General features: G+C 34.4%; 1 protein-coding gene across 4 annotated transcripts in view; it reads left to right on the plus strand.

The window, feature by feature from the left end:
• CPSF6 (cleavage and polyadenylation specific factor 6) overlaps positions 1-22,417 on the plus strand; it is a 33,986-nt gene that overhangs the window by 6,615 nt on the left and 4,954 nt on the right. The window contains exons 2-10 of one of the 4 annotated variants that reach the window (XM_045466393.1): positions 1,674-1,883; positions 4,223-4,326; positions 7,446-7,591; positions 8,500-8,673; positions 8,804-8,914; positions 9,360-9,864; positions 12,093-12,208; positions 12,714-12,867; positions 15,609-15,798. In XM_045466393.1, coding sequence (XP_045322349.1) covers positions 1,674-1,883; positions 4,223-4,326; positions 7,446-7,591; positions 8,500-8,673; positions 8,804-8,914; positions 9,360-9,864; positions 12,093-12,208; positions 12,714-12,867; positions 15,609-15,795 — 1,707 coding nt within the window. In that variant the 3' untranslated portion in view covers positions 15,796-15,798. Of the gene's footprint in view, positions 1-1,673; positions 1,884-4,222; positions 4,327-7,445; positions 7,592-8,499; positions 8,674-8,803; positions 8,915-9,359; positions 9,865-12,092; positions 12,209-12,713; positions 12,868-15,605; positions 15,799-22,417 lie in introns of all 4 variants that reach the window. The other 3 variants (XM_045466392.1, XM_045466395.1, XM_045466394.1) reach the window with 3 other exon arrangements.

Here is a 22,417-nt window from a genome sequence, read left to right on the forward strand (position 1 = left end):
TGCTGTACAAACAAAATTATGGCATAATTTAGTGACTTGTGGTCTTAGTTTCTGCCCATTGCTAAAGATGGCTTTGTTGTTTAACTTACCTTGAGATCTTGGATTCCTTATTAAATAAGTCTTAGAGACATTGGGCCTCATAACAAAATGTTATGTAAAGATGCTGTTATATAATTAGTAAATTGGTTAACTCGGTTATGCAGAAGGTTACCTGAAGATGACTTTGTAAATTTCAGATCCCTTTGACTGTTGCGTATAATTGGTATTTCCCCTTTTAGGTTTTTTTTCTTTTTCTTTTTTCTTTAAGAAAAAAATCTTAATTCTGATGCCCTTCTGAATAACAAAACAGCTATTGAGCTCTGTTCCCACGGGGCCTATGATAACAATATTTTGTTGATCTGTTTACAGTCATATTACAAATCCTGTCTGTGGGTCATTCTCTATTCTTGTAATAGTCCTTAAAACTATTAGAACTATTAGCTTCTCATTATGTGCCATTTATATAACATTTCATCCTTAATAAGTTATATTAATGAGAGCATATAGCTTATGTAGCTTATATCTGAACTCAAGTTTGTTGTTTTATAATTGTAATTGCTTCTCTTTTTATTATCTCAAATATTCTACCTCATAAGAAAGATAAAATAGTTCACATTGATTTAGATACTTAGTGCTGGAAAGGAAGGAAGATAATAGTTTTTCTTCGGATTCTGGCTAGTCAAGCCTGTGGCCTTTACTAAAGGCAATTTAAGTGGGGTTGAGTGTTCTGCCAATGTCTGCATTTCATTTTTCTTGTACTTACTTAGGGTAGAACCTGCCTTTTTCCTTTTTCTGCTATTTACATATGTTTCTTTTTTGTTTCTTTTTTTTCTTACCATTTAGGGTTGTAAGGGGCATTCTGTTGGTGACACTCAATGGCAGAGCTTTACTAGATCCTTGTTCATATCACTTTGCTCTTGCTAATTGACTAGATATCTTTTGCTAAATTGACTGCAGATCTAAGAAGTCTAGTAAGCATTAACTCTTTATTGACTGAGGATAATGGAACTATCACTAGATACTAATTTGAATAGTCTTACTCATTTTATTTATAGTTTCTCTTTTCCTGTTGATTTGTTATGATTTTGGAATAATTTAGGTACCCACATTTCTTCATCCCTTCCCGTTGGCTTAGCCCAGTGTGCTTTTTTCTAAAACTGACATCTTTCACAGAGTTGAAAAACAAGATTCTGAGTATCATAGAAAATAATAGTTGTATTTTTCTGCAGTTAAAGATTTATAATGGATTTAAGTTTTGTTTGTGATATTTTTGTATTGTTTTTTAAAGTCCATCTATTTGCATTTATGTATTGTTATTTCTACTTTCAGAATATTGTACTTCCAAGAAAAGTTTTATATTGTTACTGTACTTTGTCTACGTATTCTTTTCCCTGAGGAACGTTATTTCCTGTATTATAACATATATCAGTGGGAAAATAGCATTTATTGTGTAAAAATTCACTTTAGAGGCACCATTCAAGATTACATCTATGGCCTAAAGATTTGTACAGAGATCTTTGGGGCTTTATTTTCTACTGGATTTTTAAAACAAAATAGTTGAATGAATTTGTATTCTTATTATTTAGTGGTAGTCTGACTGTTGTATAATCTAGGGCATTATTTCTGTGTCTCAGGAAGCTGAATATGGTGGGCATGATCAGATAGATTTGTATGATGATGTCATCTCTCCATCTGCAAATAATGGAGATGCCCCAGAAGACCGTGATTACATGGATACTCTCCCACCAACTGTTGGTGATGATGTGGGTAAAGGAGCAGCACCAAATGTTGTCTATACGTATACTGGAAAGAGAATTGCATTGTATATCGGAAATCTGACATGGGTAAGTAAACTTAATGTATGAATTAAATTTATTGGTATTTGGTTTTGAATTGTTCACGTAGTTAATCTGTTCCATTTTTATAAAATAAAAATTTGTAGGGGAGGGTGGGTGATGGCATTGAGGAGGGCACCTGTTGGGATGAGCACTGGGTGTTGTATGGAAACCAATTTGACAATAAATTTCATAGTATTTTAAAAAATACTAATAAATAAATAAAATAAATTGTTGATTTGTTGCTCTATATACTTGTTTATGCAGTGAGGAGGGAAATACAAATATGTTTAGAACATTATAAATTTTGTGGGTTTTTTTGGTGTTTGTTTTTTTTATTAAAATTTTTTTTTAATATTTATTTTTTGAGGGAGAGAGCAGGAGCGGGGTAGAGGGAGAGAAGGGGACAGAGGATCTGAAGCAGGCTCTGTGCTGACAGCAGAGAACCTGATGCAGGGCTCAAACTCATAAACTGTGAGATCATGACCTGGGCCAAAGGCAGACTCTTATCTGACTGAGCCACCCAGGGGTCCCTATTTTTTTTTTTTTTTTTAATATTTATTTATTTTTAGGAGAATGCAGGCCGGGGTGGGGCACAGAGAGAGGGACAGAGGATCTGAAGTGGGCTCTGCACTTACAATCTGACAGCAGTGAGCCTGATGTGGGGCTCAAACTCACAAACCACGAGATCGTGACCTGAGCCGAAGTGATGCTCAACTGACTGAGCCACCCAGGTGCCCCTAGAACATTATAAATTTTAGATCTAGTTTTGAATTTTGTGGTCATTCAACTTGTTTTGGTAGAGATTCCAGTTAAATATAGTTCAGTTATCTTGAGTTTAAATGTAATATTCTTTTTAACCTATTACTACTATACTTACAGTATCCTAGTTTTAGAAAGAAGAATACTCACATAAGGTCTGAAACCAGGATTCAGAACTGTAGGGAAAAGCACAGTACGACCCTGGTTTTTAAAAGCTTTCATTATTAGGGTCTCCTGGTTGGCTCAGTTGGAAGAGCGTGCGACTCTTGATTTTGGGGTTGTGAGTTTGAGCCCCATGTTGAGTGGAGAGATTCCTTTAAAAAAAAAAAAGTTTTCAGCATCTAATTTATATTTCAGGCTTGTTGAGTTTCTTTCCTGCTTTTAATGTTTATTTATTTTTGAGAGAGAGTGTGTGTGTGTGCGTGAGCAGGGGAGAGGCAGAGAAAGAGGGAGACAGAGAATCTGAAAACAGGCTCCAGCCTCTGAGCTGTCAGCACAGAGCCCAACATGGGACTCCAACTTGGGAATGGCCAGATCATGACCTGAACCAGCCAGGCTCCCCTCACCTCTCTTAGAAACATTTACTGCATAATTTGAAAGTTCAAAAATCGTCTATAAATTAACATTTGTCACCCATCTTAAGTAGCATTTTATTTTTAAATGTTCACATTTTTAAAAAACGAACCCATCTCCATAATCATTCAGTCTGAGCAATTTTATAATATTGGAGACTGTAGCAGTGTAGTTGTGAGGAGTGTGATTGATAAATAAAACTGAATCTTAGCTCCTCCATTGATTACTTTTGTGATCTTAGACAAGCCTTTTAACTTTTGTACCATGTGTGAAATGGGAATACTAACAGGACTTAATATAGGGTTGTTTTAAGAGTTAAATATCTGGGGGCGCCTGGGTGGCGCAGTCGGTTAAGCGTCCGACTTCAGCCAGGTCACGATCTCGCGGTCCGTGAGTTCGAGCCCCGCGTCAGGCTCTGGGCTGATGGCTCAGAGCCTGGAGCCTGTTTCCGATTCTGTGTCTCCCTCTCTCTCTGCCCCTCCCCCGTTCATGCTCTGTCTCTCTCTGTCCCAAAAATAAATAAACGTTGAAAAAAAAAAAATTAAAAAAAAAAAAGAAAAAAAGAGTTAAATATCTGGTATAAAGTACATGATAGGTACTCAATACATGTGCCTTTTTTTTTTTAAATCTTATACTCAAACATAAGGTGGACTTTGTTTCCCAAAGTAATTTTCCTTTAGGGAGAGAAGTGATAAGTGAGATTGGTTTTATTAAAAATGTAACGTCATAGCAGTTTGAAGTTGGGAAAGACCAGAAATTCTTTAAAAGTAAAAAAAGTCTTTTATCTCTAAGGATATATACCTTCTAATTTCTGAAACTTATCAAAGGATGAAGTTAATGTCCTCAGGTGCTTTTGCGTCATTTAAAAATTGGAGACCAACTGGCAAAATTGCACTTAGATTTGCACTGTTAATGGTCTTTTGTTTGTTCTGAGTTTACCCTTAAAAACTAAATTGAAACAATAAACATCTTGGTTATATTTTGATGGTTAATAAGGGGGAAATATCTTGCAGTGGACAACAGATGAAGACTTAACTGAAGCAGTTCATTCTTTGGGAGTAAATGATATTTTGGAGATAAAATTTTTTGAAAATCGGGCAAATGGCCAGTCAAAAGGGTAAGAATCTTGTTTTCATTTTTTTTCCTAATACGTTAGTAACTAGAGATTGTAATTTTGGTAGTAGCTATTCTTAATGTTAACCATTCACATGCTTTATTATCCACATTGGCAGAGGGTTCTTGGGCAGAGATATGTACTTATTTTACTTACCTTGTGATCTAGCTCACTAAAACTAGTAAAAAACTGGAAGTGTGAACAGATCAGGTCTATTTAATTTTCCTGAGTTTTCTCTGTGGTTGAAATGACTTTTGAAATGACAGTTTGAAGAAGCATTATTATCCTGTGATTAAGGGATGGAGAAAGATGGGCAACTGGAAAATAATGTAACGTAAATGTTTTGCTCAGTTTTTTAAACTTATTAAATTATATGAATGAGATAGGATCATTATAGGAATATTATAAAAAACAGATACCCAGAAGTAGGAAAATAAAAAGCTACAAGCTCGCCATCCATAGATAATCACTCTTAACATTTTAGTGAATATACTTGCAGGTTTTTTTCCTTGTGCTTATTATTTTTAGTGGAAAAAGAAGGAACAGGATTACAATTCACAGGTTTTAGAACATGTTTCGTGAAATGAGTTAAACGTACTTATCCATAAATGCACATCCTCTCTTATGTCTTAATTCTTTCCATCATACCTTGTGTGTTACAGTAATTATTTTACCTGGCCCAAGCCATTATTATCTCTTACTCGAACTTTTGTAATAGCCTCCTACCTGTGTTCTTGCTTTGACCCCAAATCCCCTATGGCTTATGCTATTACAAAATGTAAATATTGGAAAAAAGTGCCATCAATATTTGCCTTTTCAGATCTTCTAATGGCTCTTTATCACTAAGAGTAAAAGCCAGAATCTTAACTGTGGCCCTATAAGGCACTATATGATCTGTTTCCCCACCACCTGCCTGACCTTATTCCTACCACTGTTCACCTTCCTTATGCTGTTTCAGCAATGTTTGTCTATGCTGTTCCTCAGAAACACTCCTGCTTAGGAGTTTTACACCAGTTGTTTCTTATTTTTGGTTTGTTATATCCCCCAAATATCCACATGGATCTGTTTCTTTCTTTTTTTTTAATATGTTTGTTTACTTATTTTGAGAAAGAATCCAAAGCAGGCTCCACACTCAGTGCAGAGCCCGACGCAGGACTCAGTCTCAAGACCATGAGATCATGACCTGAACTGAAATCAAGGGTCAGATGCTTAACCAACTGAGCCACCCAGGCACCCGTCTTTCACTTCATTAAGGACTCTCCTGAAAGAATTCCCTTCCCTCATCACCCTATGCAAAATATTAGCTTCTGCTCATATCACTATAGGGTAGGAGCAGATAAAATTGAAATTTTATCCCCAGTTTATTTCCTTTCTTTATTTTTCTTTATTATAGTGTATTTTACTTATTTGTCTTGTCTCCAATTAGATTGTAAGCTCCACAAGAGGAAGGATTTTGTTTTGTTCACTCTTGTATCCCTAGCCCTGGATTGTGCCTGGCATGTAGGAGTTGGTGCTCAATACATATTTGTTAAATTAATAAATTCATTAAATTGTAAAAATATTCAATCTGATGATTTTTAGTATATTTACAGTTATCACTAATTCCAGAACATTTCATGACCCTCAGAAGAAATCCCATACCCATTAACAATTTGTCTCTATGAGTTTGCTTATTCCGAATATTTTCTATAAATAGAATAATATAATACGTGGTCCTTTGTGACTTCTTTCACTTAGCATAATGTTTTCAAGATTCAGCCATGTCTCAGCATGTATCAGTACTTAATTCTTTTTATGGCCAAATACTATTCCATTATATGGTTATATCACATTTTTATTCCATCCATCATCTGATGGGCATTGAGGTTGTTTCCACGTTTGCTTTTGTGAATAATGCCCCTGTGAATATTCTTGTACCAGTTTTATATGAACATATGTATTCCAATTCTGGTAGGTGTATATATATACCAGTAGTGGAATTATTGGATTATATGTTAACTGTATATATATATTATATATACGTATATATGTATTATAGAAGTATGTATGTAAGTATATGTATAAATACACATAAATACATATATATATCTTTAATTTTTTTAACGTTTATTTTATTTTTGAGAGAGACAGAACATGAGCAGGGGAGGGGCAGAGAGAGAGAGGGAGACACAGAATCTGAAGCAGGCTCCAAGCTGTCAGCACAGAGCCAGACACGGGGCTCGAACTCACGAACCGTGAGATTGTGACCTGAGCCAAAGTCGACGCTTAACCGACTAAGCCACCCAGGTGCCCCTATGTTAAGTCTATATTTAGCCTTTGAAGGAATTGTCAGATTATTTGTCAAAGTGACCGTACCATTTTACATTCCCGTCAGTAGTGTATGAAATTTTCAGTTTCTCTACATCTTCAACAGCACTGTTTATCTTATTGATTATAGCCATCATAGTGGGTATGAAATGGCATCTCATTGTGGTTTTTGATTGACATTACCCTTATGGTCAGTGATGTTGAGCATGTTTGCACAGTGGCATTATTCATAATAACCAAGAAATGGAAACAACCCAAATGTCCATCAACTAATGAATGGATTTTTTTAAATGTGTTGTATCCATATCGTGAAATATTATTCAGCCATGAAAAGACATTGAGTAATGATACATACTACAACATGCATAAATTTTAAAGCCATTATGTTAAGTGAAAAAAGCTATTCATAAAGGACCACATATTGTATAATTTCATGTATATGAAATGTTCAAAATCGATAAATTCATAGAGATAGAAAGTGAATTAGTGCTTTCCTAAAGTTGGGGGTTGGGAGGAAATGGAGTCACAGCTAATGAGTATGGGCTTTCATTTTGAGATGATGAAAACGCTCTAAAATTGTGGTGATCGTTCTAAAACTCTGAATATACATTTATTGTACACTTTAATTGAGTGAATTGTATGGTAGGTTGTTATTTTGAAAAAGCTAAGGATGAAAGTGTGAACTTGTATAGTTTTACCTTAAAAAAATATTTTCATTTTTCTTAAAGGTAAATTCATACCATTTCCTTTTTAATAACAGTAGCTTTGTTAATCCCTCCTCACTTTCTGTCTTTGCCCCTTTAAACATCTTTTAGGTTTGCCCTTGTTGGTGTTGGATCTGAAGCATCCTCAAAAAAGTTAATGGATCTGTTGCCTAAAAGAGAACTTCATGGTCAGAATCCTGTTGTTACTCCATGCAATAAACAGTTCCTGAGTCAATTTGAAATGCAGTCCAGGAAAAGTAAGCAATCCCTCAGAGGCCTTTATTAAAAGATGTGCATTTTTAGCCAATGTTGCTAGCATTTGTTAGATGTTACACTAGAGAAGCCATTTTAATGTTTAGTTCATTGGAGAATCCATTTTAGAAAGTTTATCCCTTAAATTTGATTTGATTACTGGTTTATGGCTATGGTCCTATATACTGGAAACTTACTCCCATTTTTCTCTAGATGTCACAGACCCAATATTATACAACAGTGTGCAAGTTCTATAGCTCTGCCAGTCTTGTCCTGTCATTCCCATCCTAGAGAAAGGAAGAAACTACATTCTAATCTTTAGATTGAAGGGAAGTTATGTGGATGTGTGTTATGGTGGGGGAGAAACCACTGATAACCAGAAAATATTCATTGATTTTCTGCTTGGCACCAAGATCTTTCACCACTTGGTAAAGTGAATATAGAAAAGATTGGCCATTAACAACACTTAGAAATGCTCTCACTTAAAGAGATAAGGTGGATAATCGTGTAATTAACAAATTCAAGTGGCTGTTTTTCTTTTAATGTTTTAGCAGTTAAGACTTAACTGAAGAATATGATACGAAATTTAAATAATCTGTGCTTACTGAAATTCAGATTTCTGTTGGAGAATTTTAGTCTTGGCTGCTGCTGAGTATTGGTATTTTGAAAGTAACTCATATTTACCCACTGGAAATACATTTAACTCTGGATATTTTGAGACTTCAAAAGAACTTAAATAGATGTGAATGTTTCCATCCAGTACTTCTCATGTAGTTTGGACAGGCCCAAGACATCTGCAAGTTAGTATATAGCATATGTGAACTTTGAAGTAGAGTTATTTCTAAATAACAGTGGTTACATTTCAGAGGACTATTTTAATAAATGCTATTTATGAGTATTTGGATATTTACAGCTACACAATCAGGACAAATGTCTGGGGAAGGTAAAGCTGGTCCTCCAGGAGGCAGTTCACGTGCAGCATTTCCACAAGGTGGTAGAGGACGGGGCCGTTTTCCAGGGGCTGTTCCCGGTGGGGACAGATTTCCTGGACCAACAGGACCAGGAGGGCCACCCCCACCTTTTCCAGGTAAAATTTTTCTTAAATTACCATGGATAAAATGTGTCTACCTTAATACCTCTTTTCCTTTTCTCTCTTTTTCAAGTAATGCATTATTAATGTGACTTACTCTCCTTGTTATGCTATTTTTGGAATCCAGGAAATTTGATCAAGCATCTTGTTAAAGGAACTCGGCCTTTGTTCCTGGAAACTAGGATTCCATGGCATATGGGGCACAGCATAGAGGAAATACCCATTTTTGGCCTAAAAGGTCTTTATTTTTCTCCAAACTTGCTTGACTTATATATAGAATATTTACATCCGTCTTATTTTCTTACCTCTTAAAAAATCCTTTCAAGACCATTTTTCCTTGTTTCACTTTCTAGCTTGGCATCAGAGTAGAATATAAGGTGGGTGATTTCACTGTAAGAAGTGTGTGTACACTGAAAGATGGAAACTATCTCTAAGCATTGTAATGTTTATTAACGTTTTTTGTTTCAATAATTTTTCTTAAGCATAAATTGAGCTGGTTAAAATTGTAAAGATGTACTTCACTTTCATAGTTGTTAGTGTAGCATTTACCATATGGGTTTCATTTAAAGAGAAAGAATCTTGGTCTATGAGTTGTGTTTTAAAATTATAATCTTGGCATTAAGGTTAAAATACCTTATTGAAGTGGTTTTTTTCTCTCTCCTTCTCTCTCCTCCATTCTGTAGCTGGACAGACTCCACCACGTCCACCCTTAGGTCCTCCAGGCCCACCTGGTCCACCAGGTCCTCCACCTCCTGGTCAGGTTCTGCCTCCTCCTCTAGCTGGGCCTCCTAATCGAGGAGATCGCCCACCACCACCAGTTCTTTTTCCTGGACAACCTTTTGGGCAGCCTCCATTGGGTCCGCTTCCTCCTGGCCCTCCACCTCCAGTTCCGGGCTACGGCCCCCCTCCTGGTCCACCACCTCCACAACAGGGACCACCTCCACCTCCAGGCCCCTTTCCACCTCGCCCACCTGGCCCTCTTGGGCCACCCCTTACACTTGCTCCTCCTCCGCATCTTCCTGGACCACCTCCAGGTGCCCCACCACCAGCTCCACATGTGAACCCGGCTTTCTTTCCTCCACCGACTAACAGCGGCATGCCTACATCAGATAGCCGGGGTCCACCACCAACAGATCCATATGGCCGACCTCCACCGTATGATAGGGGTGACTATGGGCCTCCTGGCAGGTAAGTCAGTATGTATCTATGACAGTAGACTTGGTGTGTTATTTGATCGGTAAAAAATACTCTATGTTTCATCGCCGAGGTTTGTTTTTGTTTTTGTTTTTTAATTGTGGGCTTTTCCCCAGATATTTAATTTTCTATATTGTTTGCTCTTCTTAGAAGGGGCAGTATCATATGATGAAAACATACTAAACAGCGTTGGGAATAATCCCCTTCCACCACTTACATAGATGTGTGATTTAGAGCAAGTCACTAATTCATGGAGATTCCTTTCCATTATTTCTTAAGTTAAAAGAGGTTAATAAAGATAATAATAAAGAATTTAAGTGAGCAAATGGGATCCTCAAGCTACTTTTAAGATTTTAAAGTGAATCTTTTACCTTTGATGATACTACTCAGAGCACTAAAGTTTCCTTCTTCGTTTTAGGAATTCGATCAATTTGTTGGATAGGTACTATTGATTATCTCGTTGCTGATCAGGAGTCCCGACTATCAAATTACTAACTTTTAATTGAAATGGAAACATTAAATGATACACAAGTATATTTGGATAGACAAACACTTGTAAAATACAGTTGTGGAAATTAAAGTAATTAATGGTGATCCTTGGAGAAGAGTTAGGTGGAAACCATTATTTCTTTTTTTTTTTTTTTTTTTTGAAACCATTATTGAAGTAAATGATCTCTTAGCCCCCTTCCAAAGTAATTTAAAAACTATCCATACTCAAAACATAATTTAGAGAGCTGTATTTATAATCTCTAAGAGCCATTTGAATTTGCCCTCTTTAATTACTTCTGAGTTTGTCATTTGATTTTATATTTTTAAACTATCACTGTTAAACTACTTTGTACTTTATTTTGTCTGAAAATGTCTTGAAGGAATGGATTTGAGAATCTGCCTAATTCCATGCAGTTGCACAGGCACATGGCAATAAATTTGATGTTGTAAACAAAGCACATTAACCATTATCTGTTCATAGAGGTTGCATCTTTAATGACTGCCAAAAATGGCTCTGTTTTCTTTAGAAAATAACTACTGGGCTAGTAGAATTTCTTCTGTTCACTTTAATTCCAGTTAGTGACTTCATATTAAGTGTTCACCTTTAGAGGACAGGCGTGGGTTAGGTGACTTGGTTTGATTATAAAATTTGAGTTTCGTATCTTTTTCCTAACATAATAGAATTTTGATAGTATTAGGTTTTCAAGAATTGGAGGGTGATGGTTATTTATGACTAATTTTTTATTGAAAATTGGAGAAAGCTCCTCTTACATGAGATTTCTTTTTTTAAGAGGGATAGAATGGGCACAAGTCACAGCATTTAGTTGAAATTATACATGGATTTTGAACAACTTATAATTTGGTCAGGATGTCTATAGTTTTGGGAATGAGAGTAATACCTTAAAAGCATGTAAAAAGTTAGATTAGCTGTTTCCTCATTGCATTGGAATGAACTGCTGCTGCTTCCCTCGACTCAGTGTCCTACCTTGTAACTAGTAACTAAGATGGAAGAACGCTTACCTTTTCCTGTACTGTACATGTACAGTTTTTTTTTTTGAAGTATAGTCAACATGTAATGTACATGTACAGTTTTCATAGTTGTCCAGCAGCTTTAGAAAGTTTTGGCATTTAATTCACTTTTTTCCAACAAATGTTTACACTTACTATCTTTTATTTGCCAGATACTCTTCTGGGGATTCAGTGGCAAACAAGATGATCTAAGATCTTGTCCCCGCCTGAAGTTCTTTTAATTAATCAGACATTTGTTATCCTTCTATTGTGAGTTGGGCCCTGTGCCTAGAGGATCCAAACACAAATGTAACCAAATTCCTTGATTGTGTAGGGCTGTAGTTTTTGCTGTCAACATTTAAATGTATGTATATATAAATAAAAGAGCTAATAATGTGTAACTACCTTATGTTATAACATTCAGGACTGTTTATTATGTATGTTTTTGTATGACTGAAAAATATTATAGATCTATAAATACATTATCCCTGATCTCCAGAAAGACAAGGTTTCCAAGCTGCTACTTTATTTCAGCTGAAAGGTAGTGTTGTAGAATTTTGCTTAGACTTGCTCTCTTTGTAAGGTAAATAGCATGCTTCAGTCTGGAAAAGTAACTACTAGCTCTAAGACACTTGTCACAAGCAACTAGTATGAATTGTTTTATAGTGTTACAACTAACTGAAAAATGTGTTGAGTGCAACTTAAGGTTCATTTTTATTTTAAAGGGAAATGGATACTGCAAGAACGCCATTGAGTGAAGCTGAGTTTGAAGAAATCATGAATAGAAATAGGGCAATCTCAAGCAGTGCTATTTCAAGAGCTGTGTCTGATGCCAGTGCTGGTTTGTATATTTCTTCCTATATTAATATTTCTTATTTATGTTACTAGGAATGACCTAAAACTATGTGCAACCTTGAAGACTGGTGATTTATATTTAGTATTTATGTTCGTATTTCCAAATCATTACCTGTATTTATTTAAAAGAAATTGAGGGAAGTGATATGTCACAGTGCAGTGAATAGACCCATAATTTTAAATTCTTATATATGGATTTAAATTTTAGTCCTGACATGTAATGTGTTGGGGACCTTAAGGCAACTGATTCTCATATTTACAAATTAATAACCTGTGCTTCACATGTCTGTAATAATAAACAAACTGTGCTAATTTTACTCACATAAAAGCTTTTTACAAATGGTGAAGCCCTTAAAAAAGAAATGAAGATGTCTTCTGTAGTTACTTTAGTGTTCTTTTATAAAATGCTTTATCACTTTTATCCCAAATGATTTGGGGGTATTTTGGAAACAAAATTTATTTCATTTCAACCCCTCTCCTTTGCCTCATAGGTGATTATGGGAGTGCTATTGAGACATTGGTAACTGCAATTTCTTTAATTAAACAATCCAAAGTATCTGCTGATGATCGCTGCAAAGTTCTTATTAGCTCTTTGCAAGATTGCCTTCATGGAATTGAATCCAAGTCTTATGGTTCTGGATCAAGGTAAAACTTTCCTGTGTCATGTCTATTTTAAAACTATTATGTTACAAATAGAAAAAATACCGTGTTTGAAACTTTAAAATAGGACTTTGATTTTACTTATTACTGTTCGTATAGCAGCTAGAGTTAGATTGTTTTCTTTTGTTTTGAATATTGAATCAAATGTCAGGTGTTTGCTTTTAAAACCCTTCAAAAGGGGCGTTGGGGTGGCTCAGTTGGTCATGTGTCCAACTTTAGCTCAGATCATGATCTCATGGTTCATGGGTTTGAGCCCCAGTTCGGGCTATCTGCTGACAGCTCGGAGCCTGGAACCTGCTTTGGATTCTGTCTCCCTTTTCTCTCTCCCCTTCCCCAGCTTGTGTTTTGTTTCTCTCTCAAAAATAAATAAACATTAAAAAATATAAAACCCTTCAAGAAGTTTTGGTTACTCTTAGAATAAGACTGTAAACATTCAGGCACTGTGTGATTCCTGCCTGTCTTCGAAGCCTCATTGTGTACTTTACTCCTTGCTCACTATTCTGTAGTCACAATGGTCTCCCTTCTCTTTTCCTTGATACATTAGCTCTTTACCACGTCACTGTTCTATACCTTTGTGTTTCAAGTTTATTTATTTAGAGAGAGAGAGCATGCATGAGTGGGGGAGGGGCAGCGAGGGGGAGAGAGAATCCCAAGCAGGCCCTGCACTACCAGTGTTGAGCCAGGCTCAGGGTTCAAACCCACGAACTGTGAGATCATGACTTGAGCCAAAAATCAAGAGTCAGACACTTAACCCACTGAGCCACTCAGGCACCCCACACTTTCTATACTTGATATTCCTTCTGCTGGGAGCCCTTTTTCCTCACTCTTCACAAAGCTGACTTCTTATCCTTCATGCCTCAACTCAGTCTAACTTCCAGGAGAGATCTTCTCCAGGTTACTCTGTCATGTTGTTCTTTTTATTTCTTTTATAGTACTTAACGGTAATCTTATTTTTTATTGCACATTTCTCTTCTCTAGAACACATGTTGGAAAAGGGAAGGGCCTTACCTGTCCTGTTCACTACAGTATTTCTAATGACTAAACAGTGTTTGGTACAAGATGGGTGCTAAATAAATATTTCTTGAACAAGGAAGTTAATGAATGATCTGTTCGTATTTTCTAATTAGGTAATTCCTTTTTTTAGTGCAGCTAACCTTGAAATTTTGCATATATTTGAAAGGTAGATCTTTAATCGTTATGTAATATTCATAGGTCTGTCTTTAGTGTACTCTAGTGTTAGAGTCTTCATTAAGATAAGGGAAGGAAAAAAAAAAAAAAAGATAAGGGAAGGGAGCTTGTCTTTGTCATGATACCCAACTTCTTAATTACTACCTTCATGACCCAGTGTAAGTAAGGATCTTTGTATCTGAACAAATGTGTCATAGCTAAAGTCCATATCTTACCTAGTCTTCTTTTTAATTTTTTAAGTCCTAAGTAAGAATTGCTTTCTTGATCAAGGAGCTTAGCATCTAATAATGTTTGCTAAGTCTAGCTGTCTGTTACAAAAATACAAAATAGATGGTTCGACTTACAGGCAGTTGGATTTCCTTATTGTGAATTTCAGAACTTAGCAGAATTTCTAAAAGCATTTTAGGAAACATACTTTGATTAAATTACCTCGTTTTTATTCTGTTGTTTTTTTTTTTTTTGAAGGTAGCTCATAAAACGTTTCTTTTTAATAACAATGTGAATTATTTCCCAGTCTTTTCTAGTGGTCATAAGTACTAAGTTTTGAATTCTGTTTCCCACCATGCCTTCCAGCCGCCTCCACCCCTGAAGCAAACATATATATTATTAGAAAGTTTCTGAGGCACCTTGGTGGTTCAGTCAGTTAAGTGTTTGACTCTTGATTTCGGCACAGGTCATGATTGCACAGTTTGAGTTCAAGCCCCACATCAGGCTCTGTGCTGACAGTGCGGAGCCTGCTTGGAATTCTCTCTCCCTCTCTCTGCCCCTCCTCACTTGCACTTTCTCTCTCTCTCAAAATAAATAAATAAAAACTTAAAATATTAAAAAAAAATTCTTAGTGGAGTAGCACTCATGGTAAATCATATTTGGGTTAGTTATAAGTCTAAAATTGATACTACATATAGGTTTAGGTAACCTGTTAATGGGTGGTAATTTTATATACTTATCTCATTGTGTATTGAATAGTTTCATGAATTTTATGCCTAAAAAAACTATCTTCTATGCAGTCTTTAGTTTGAAACAAGTTGTCCTTTGAAGTTGTTTTCTCCCTTTACCTTTCTGTGTTCCTTCAGTAAACACTACATGTCTGATGCAGGCTATTAGATGTAATAGATGATAAGATGTATTGCCCTGGTGTGTCTGGATCCCAACTTGGGGGTGAATATTTTTAAAATTGAAATTTCTGTTTGTGTGTGTGTGTGTGGGGGGGGGGGGGTTGTTGGTTTGTTTTTGGGAGAGGGAGAGAGAATCTTAAGCAGGCTCCATGCTCAGCACGGAGGCTGACATGGGGCTTGATCCCACTATTGTGAGATCATGACCTAAGCCAAAATCAAGAGTCTGTTGCTTAACCAACTGACCCACCCAGGCACTCCAAAAATGGGATTTCTCATTCATGCTTACAGGTGAGTCAGTAAGTCATTATTGGAAGTTCAGGATATCCTAAGTCTAAACTAGATTTACAAGGAGTTTTTTGCTTTAGGTAGTAAATACTGCTATCCACTTACAGAGAGCATTAATCCAGTAATTTCTTTTAGAAGACGTGAACGATCAAGAGAGAGGGACCATAGTAGATCACGAGAAAAGAGTCGGCGTCATAAATCCCGTAGTAGAGATCGTCATGATGATTATTATAGAGAGAGAAGCAGAGAACGAGAGAGACACCGGGACCGGGACCGAGACCGGGACCGAGAACGTGACCGAGAACGCGAGTATCGTCATCGTTAGAAGGTGGGTATTTCTTGTTCCTGTTATATGTAGCATATGTGTTGTTAACAGTAATTATAACTCCAAGGCTATTGTTTATACAGTATATACCTACATTTTAAATGGTCCAACTACTTGTTCTGAATTTAATCTTCTGGAAACCTCTCAGAGAAATGACAGGTAAGTAATGACAGGTAAAAAAAAAAAAATTTGACCTTTTACCCTTGAATATTGCTGAATTCAAACTTTTAGATTGTTAATGGCCTTGCTTTAGCAAGAAAATAATCAAGAGGACTCATGTCTACTTCTAAAATCTAAAAATGGGAATTGTCATAATTACATACATAGTTTGCATGCAATTTGAAATATAAAATACAAGGAGTTAATCCATACACACACACACACACACACACACACACACACACACACACACACACACACACAAAATGTGCTTGGGCTTTTAAATTGAAAGTTGCTCTCCTTGAACTAACTCTATCCCTAAAACTTTTGAAGAAAACCTAACACTATAATAGTTTATAATACAGAAGGATGATTTCTTAGCATTGAAAGCACTTTTGTACTTAAAAAAGTATTCCTTAGAAAAGACATTTTTCCTGGCATATAGTTTTTGTTTTAAAATAAAAAAAACCATATCCTTTAATTTGCAAAGAAGATACAAAACTTAATTAAAACGGGTCCAGGGTACTCCATATCTAAGAATTTTAAATTGTATCAAATCATGCATCCCAGGTTAGAATAACCTTGAAATAATTTTCTTTGATGTTTCATTCATAAATCATAATCATTGTGTCTTTTTTTCTGTATTTTAAAACTATTTCTTGTGTACATTTTTCATAAAGTGGGAAGTTGTCTGTTTATACTTCATTTTCACGTGTAATTTTATTTTTATATTTGTGAACAGCATTTATTCATGTGAAAAGTAGGGGCAAGGCACTATAAGGTTTGTGCATGTGACACAGTTTATTCTGTAAACAAAAACTTTTTCTTTATGTATTGGTGGCATATCCAAATTAAATTAGGTGAAAACAAACCCCTTATAGGTAACTGCACTTTACACGATTATTTTCCATAGTCATGGGAAACACTGAAAATTTACTCATGCAGTTGTTAGTATTTACATTGTTATGGGCAGAATCAAAGACTAAAAGTGTATGTAATTCTGTGACAATAGCATTTTCTTTAATAGATATATTTTAGCAAATGAGATCCTTTTTACATAATACAATTTATAAAATAAGCATGTAAGTCTTTATGGTATGTAAGCTATTACATTATTTACAGATTAAGGGCTTTTTGAAGTGAAAAGACCAGTTTAAATACTTTTCTAGCATTTTGAGTATGCATCTTGAATATTTATCAAAACATTAATTTTAAAATAGTTTTCCATGTATGGTATTATAGAACTTAATAAAATCTTGAAACATTTCTTTAATAGCCAAAGCATCTTTCACTTTTAAAACTGAGCTTATTGAAATTAATACTGCTTTTGGATGTAAGGATTAAGTGTTGTGTCATGTAAATCTAAACACTAAATTTTAAAAATGTAGTTTTTTTTCCCCCTTGGCCGGAATAGATCTTAATACCATCTTATGAAAAAATTCTCAGTCCATCTGTTGCTTAAGGTGAATTCTAGCCAATTTATTACTTGAAATGCTTAATTGTATCAACCATTTCACTTATAGTAAGATACAGTTTCTACAAAGAAGTTACGCTTTTACTTAGACTTTGTTAGTTCTCAACAAGCTTCTAATTCCTGAAGGCATGATAAGCAAAGCTTGCGTACATCTTTAGTCTTCTCCAAGATTGGATGTGCCCATCAAGGACTTCTGAACCAGATTAGACTCAAAGTTAATTAGTTTCTTCCTGGTTTTAGTTAAACTAGCATAGTCAGCCAAGTAAACTCCTTGAAAAGTCCATTGTTAATTTTAAATACTTTGAATTAACTAACATTACATTCCAGTAATGGGCACACCTAACTATACCATGGCTTGAGTTTCATTACATTCAGACATTAACTATGAATTCCTAACTTGCAAACTATTGTTGACATTTTTCTTAATCACTGATGTGTACCATACCAGAATTCCCATGTTTTGTTTGTACATTAATCAGAATTGAGTTGTAATATTGTTATGTGCCTTCATCCAAGCAAAAATTTACATAAGCATTTCTAGAGCAAAAAATTCTGTTATCCTGGATTACTGTACCTTTGCTATACCAAACAGTATTTATTGCGGATGTAGTTGTGAATCAGAGGGGTGGGGTCTAGGATTAAATATATTCAAGTGAAAAACTTTTAAACAAACAAACCTGCACATTTAATTATTACCATAATAGGGTCTGTTGACCTTTTTAGAAGTTTTAAAATATGAGTCCTTTTGAGCTTTCATGTAAATCTTAAACGGACTAAATGGAATACAAGTAACTTGGAAGCTAACGTGAATGTCAGTAAGCAAGCGTGTATATAAATAAACAGTAATGTAATTTATTATTAAATTGATGAATGGCTATAAAAGGGCAAGTTCTTAATTTAACTGGAAACTTAATGATGTTGGTAAGCTGTTATTGTCTGTCCCATCTTAATTTTTTTTTGTGTTTGAATTGTTGGTAATGTTAATTGCATTCTCTCATTTAAAATATGTATTAATTTTTCTGAAAGCATTCAGTATCTAAGTTCAAGTAGGTGATATTTTAATGGGAATATCAGTATTGTAAATTTTCAGTATGTAAATACACTGTATTTCATATTCTGTAATTGCTGCCTCTATTCTCAGACCACTCTGAGCAAAACAAAAGTAGTTCAGTGTTTTAAGATTGTACACTTCTTATAGAAATAATTTTACTTTCATGGTTGAGTTATTTTCTTTTAGATTGCATTCCTCTTATTACTTGTTTGGAAAAATGCCACACAGCAAATTTCTGTTGATTCAGTTTTTCTTTGTGTACAAAGAGTGATGAATCCAGATTATTTCTTAAAATACTCTTTATTCATGCTTTTCCTCCCATGAGGTTTTACATATTTTCAAATCAATATCCATTTCTTTGATAAAAATTTTAAGCATCTTGTATGAGATATGAATTAAATAACCACATTTTTGGTAAGATTGCTTTTTTTCCCATATATATTATGTTTTAAGTTTGTGTTGTTATTGCACAAGATTTAGGGTGCTTCGCAGTCTTTAATTGATAGTTTCTCATTAATTGGGGGGGGGGAGCCAAAAGATAAAAAGTTTTTTCTTACATGCTAAGATGTTTCATGTCTTTAAGATGTAGTGTTACTTAGAGGCTAATGTGAAAATTAAGTTATCTTTAATTATCTAATGAATGATACTGGTGGAAATGATATTTAAAAATTATTTCTGCAACTCTTAAGTCATCTGAGATCTGCCTCATATTGTCCAGCCTTGTGTTTGTGTTTTCCCATATATCCTAACTGCTCTGCTTCATCTGGATATGCTAGTTCTCTCTTCTTTTGCTCTGAGTTTCCTTGCTTTTAGTATTTGCAGTATCTTACTACATGGCTATCTTAATTGAAGTGACAGAGGGTAGGAAGTAATCCCTTGAATGGATGTGTAGTGTGGTTTTTGCTCATTGTGGTTTAAGAATAGGTTTTGTTTACAAATGATTAATGTTCCCTGTTAAAAGAAAATTCAGTGCCAATGTGAGTCACCTTGCTCTCACCTTCATCTCAATGTGAAATATACTACCATTGTTGTAGTTTGTAAACTAGATCATTTTGAATAAGTAATGTTTTGAATGAATATTTAGTTAGCATTGTTTAAAGAAAACCTAATAACCAAAAAGGGGGACGTGTGCCATATATGGTATCCAAATTTACTAATTTGCCTTCTGTGGTAGCTTGTTTTAATCCTCAGGAAATTCTAAATCACATAAACAGCTTAATTTGAAAAAATTTGTTTGTGAAATTTGGGGGCAAAGATGAGTTTTCTTTGTGGCGAAGTTTATTTCCATAGTGAACTGCCTAGAGCAACAATCCTGTATGTTTTATATATAGTGTAATGAAAGACTTTAGTTAAAATGAGGTAAGTACTATGTCCACAGGTAGAAAGAAGGAAATACCAAATGTTGTGGTAGTAAGGGAGTTTTTGTAAATATCTCCAATAAGCAGAATTTTATATAATATGTTTTAGTCAGCACAAGAAGAATTTTATATTCAGATACTTCATATTTCTTTTGCCCACTCCTTCCCTATTCCTCGCATTAAGGAGAAGTTTTCAGAAGAGAAAAGTGAATTTTATTTCACTGAGTTAATAGAATCACATCTCTAAAATTGTAGTAGAATTCTATTCAGTTAATTCTTTTAATTCAATATTAATGTAAAAATCTATGAAAGATCTGTGTCAAGTATGTATTTTAATCTTACTAGAAAGGTGAATTTGCCACAAGTTTAGGAATACTGATGCTAACAAATTTTCTTAGATAAGTTTCTAACAGAAATGCTCATAATTTGAGTTGTTAGTATTGGCTTTATCTTACATTATCTCGTTATACAGGTGCTTCTCTGAATTGAGATTTTACTTAGCGCTTAACTTTATATACTTCATTAAAGAGCTGTAGATTCCATTTGTCTTCTTAATTTCTTATCAACTGTTTACATAGATCTTCCTTTTATAACTGATAGCTAAAACTAGTAATTGTGTGGCTTTGATATTAACATATCTGACTAAATGGTATTCTGAAAACATGAGCATTGAATGTATTTGTCACTCTTTTTGATATCTTTGTTCATGTAGATGTCCTAGAAATTTGAGAGTATAATATGGGATTGGATTATTGGAAATGGGTTGTATTGCCTTCAAATTTGCTTCCGTTTGAGTTTGTAAAATTTGTATTTCCAAATGGATAAATGTAAAGTGTTTAGAAATAGAAATAAAAACTGTCAGACTATCCCCCAGATTTTATGTCTGTATGGTGGAAATGAGAGACTTAATTAATAGTAAAGGTCTACCTATGAAGTATAATCAAGCAAAAGATGAGTGCATTTGTCCTGCATAAAGATGTGTGTTACGATTTCACGAACAGGGTTCTCTACATAAAATGTAGTAAAATTCTCCTTTGGAGTGATTAATAAGATAAAGTTGCAGTGTATGCCATATGTTTTTTGGAAGGATTGGGTATTTTTGTTTTGCTCACTGTGACTTTAAATAATTTTCCCCTCTTAATGACCAGATCTCTCTTCTATATCTCTCACATCACAACAAAAAGGTTAGGGAGATAACATACTTTGGTAGTAAGATTTATGAATTTCAGAGTAGTGCATCTTTTCAGGTTAGAACATATTTGTTATCTTTTCTTTAATACTTTAATACAAGGGTTTTTTTTATGCATTGCAAGGAATAAAAATAAAACCTATAAAAGCTGCCTTTCTAGATTTTTTTTTTCATGAAATAATTCTACCTAAAGTTTCATCAACATAAAATAAAGGTATAATAAAAGGTAACATTAGCAATGGTTTAAGTATCTCGTTGAAAAATATGGGCAAATAGAAATTATTTAAAAGAAAAAGTCCAGAATTATAACATCTAGTGGTTGTTTTTTTCTTTTGCAGTTGTAAAATTTAGGTTTTCACTGCTAGGCAATGTGAATGCATATGTATATTGATGCTCTTAAGATGGTTACAGCCTAGTTGGGGAGGAAAGGACATAAAATAAAACATTTATAGTTGTGACAGTATTAATTACTCTTAATTATAGAGCAGAAAGTATTTTCCAATGACTTTTATGGCAAGAATATCACTAAATATTGTGCCCTTTTACCTTTTACTACATCATCTTGCTGAAATGCTCTCTTGGAATTTATATTTTAAATACCTCGTGTTTCAGTGATCACTTACATGCAAGTCAATTGAATGCTGCTTTTGTGAACCTCTACCTGAAGTTTGCTATTTATGTATTCTTGAAATTTCAGTTTATCAAATTTATTGTTTTTTTTTTTCTTTATGTGAGTTTTCAATGAAATTTATCATTGTAGATTCTTATTTAGTGTGTTTTGGGTTAGCTTATCTAAATACTTTAGGTAACTTTACATTAGAGTGAAAGTAAAGTTAATGTTTTAAATTTGTATCACGTCTGAAGATTTGTACGTGGATGTCATTTATTTAAATGTGCATATTGAGCTATATATTTATAAATTTTATCTATAAATTTTGTAACATGGAACAGTTTGATTTATAATTTGCAGAAGTTCCTGTATGCTGTCAAATAAATACAACTAATTTGTAAAATAATTTATTGCATTTTATATTCAGTTCACATCTAATTGTTAATGAGTTATATAGAATTGATATGTGGGTGAATGAAAAATATTTACATTAAAATCATTCGAGCATTTCCATTTATTTTTGTAGTATGCATACTTTAGAAAATGACTTATAAATGTTTCCATCATCACAGAAACAGCAGCTGCTATATTTTCCTTTCTGTTTCAGTCATTAAATTAATAAGGCAGTAATAACTAAGAAGAATGAAATGAGAATGTGTCCGTTTTAATCGTCACATAAATTGGGAGCATTTCTCCACCATGAAGGCAGCTACTGTTTCAGTTAACTTTTATTGTGTTAGAATACGTAACAGTGAAGTAGATGCACGACTTGTGTATGTAT

The sequence above is a fragment of the Leopardus geoffroyi genome, chromosome B4 (genome assembly GCF_018350155.1).
Source record: "Leopardus geoffroyi isolate Oge1 chromosome B4, O.geoffroyi_Oge1_pat1.0, whole genome shotgun sequence".
Taxonomy (NCBI): domain Eukaryota; kingdom Metazoa; phylum Chordata; class Mammalia; order Carnivora; family Felidae; genus Leopardus; species Leopardus geoffroyi.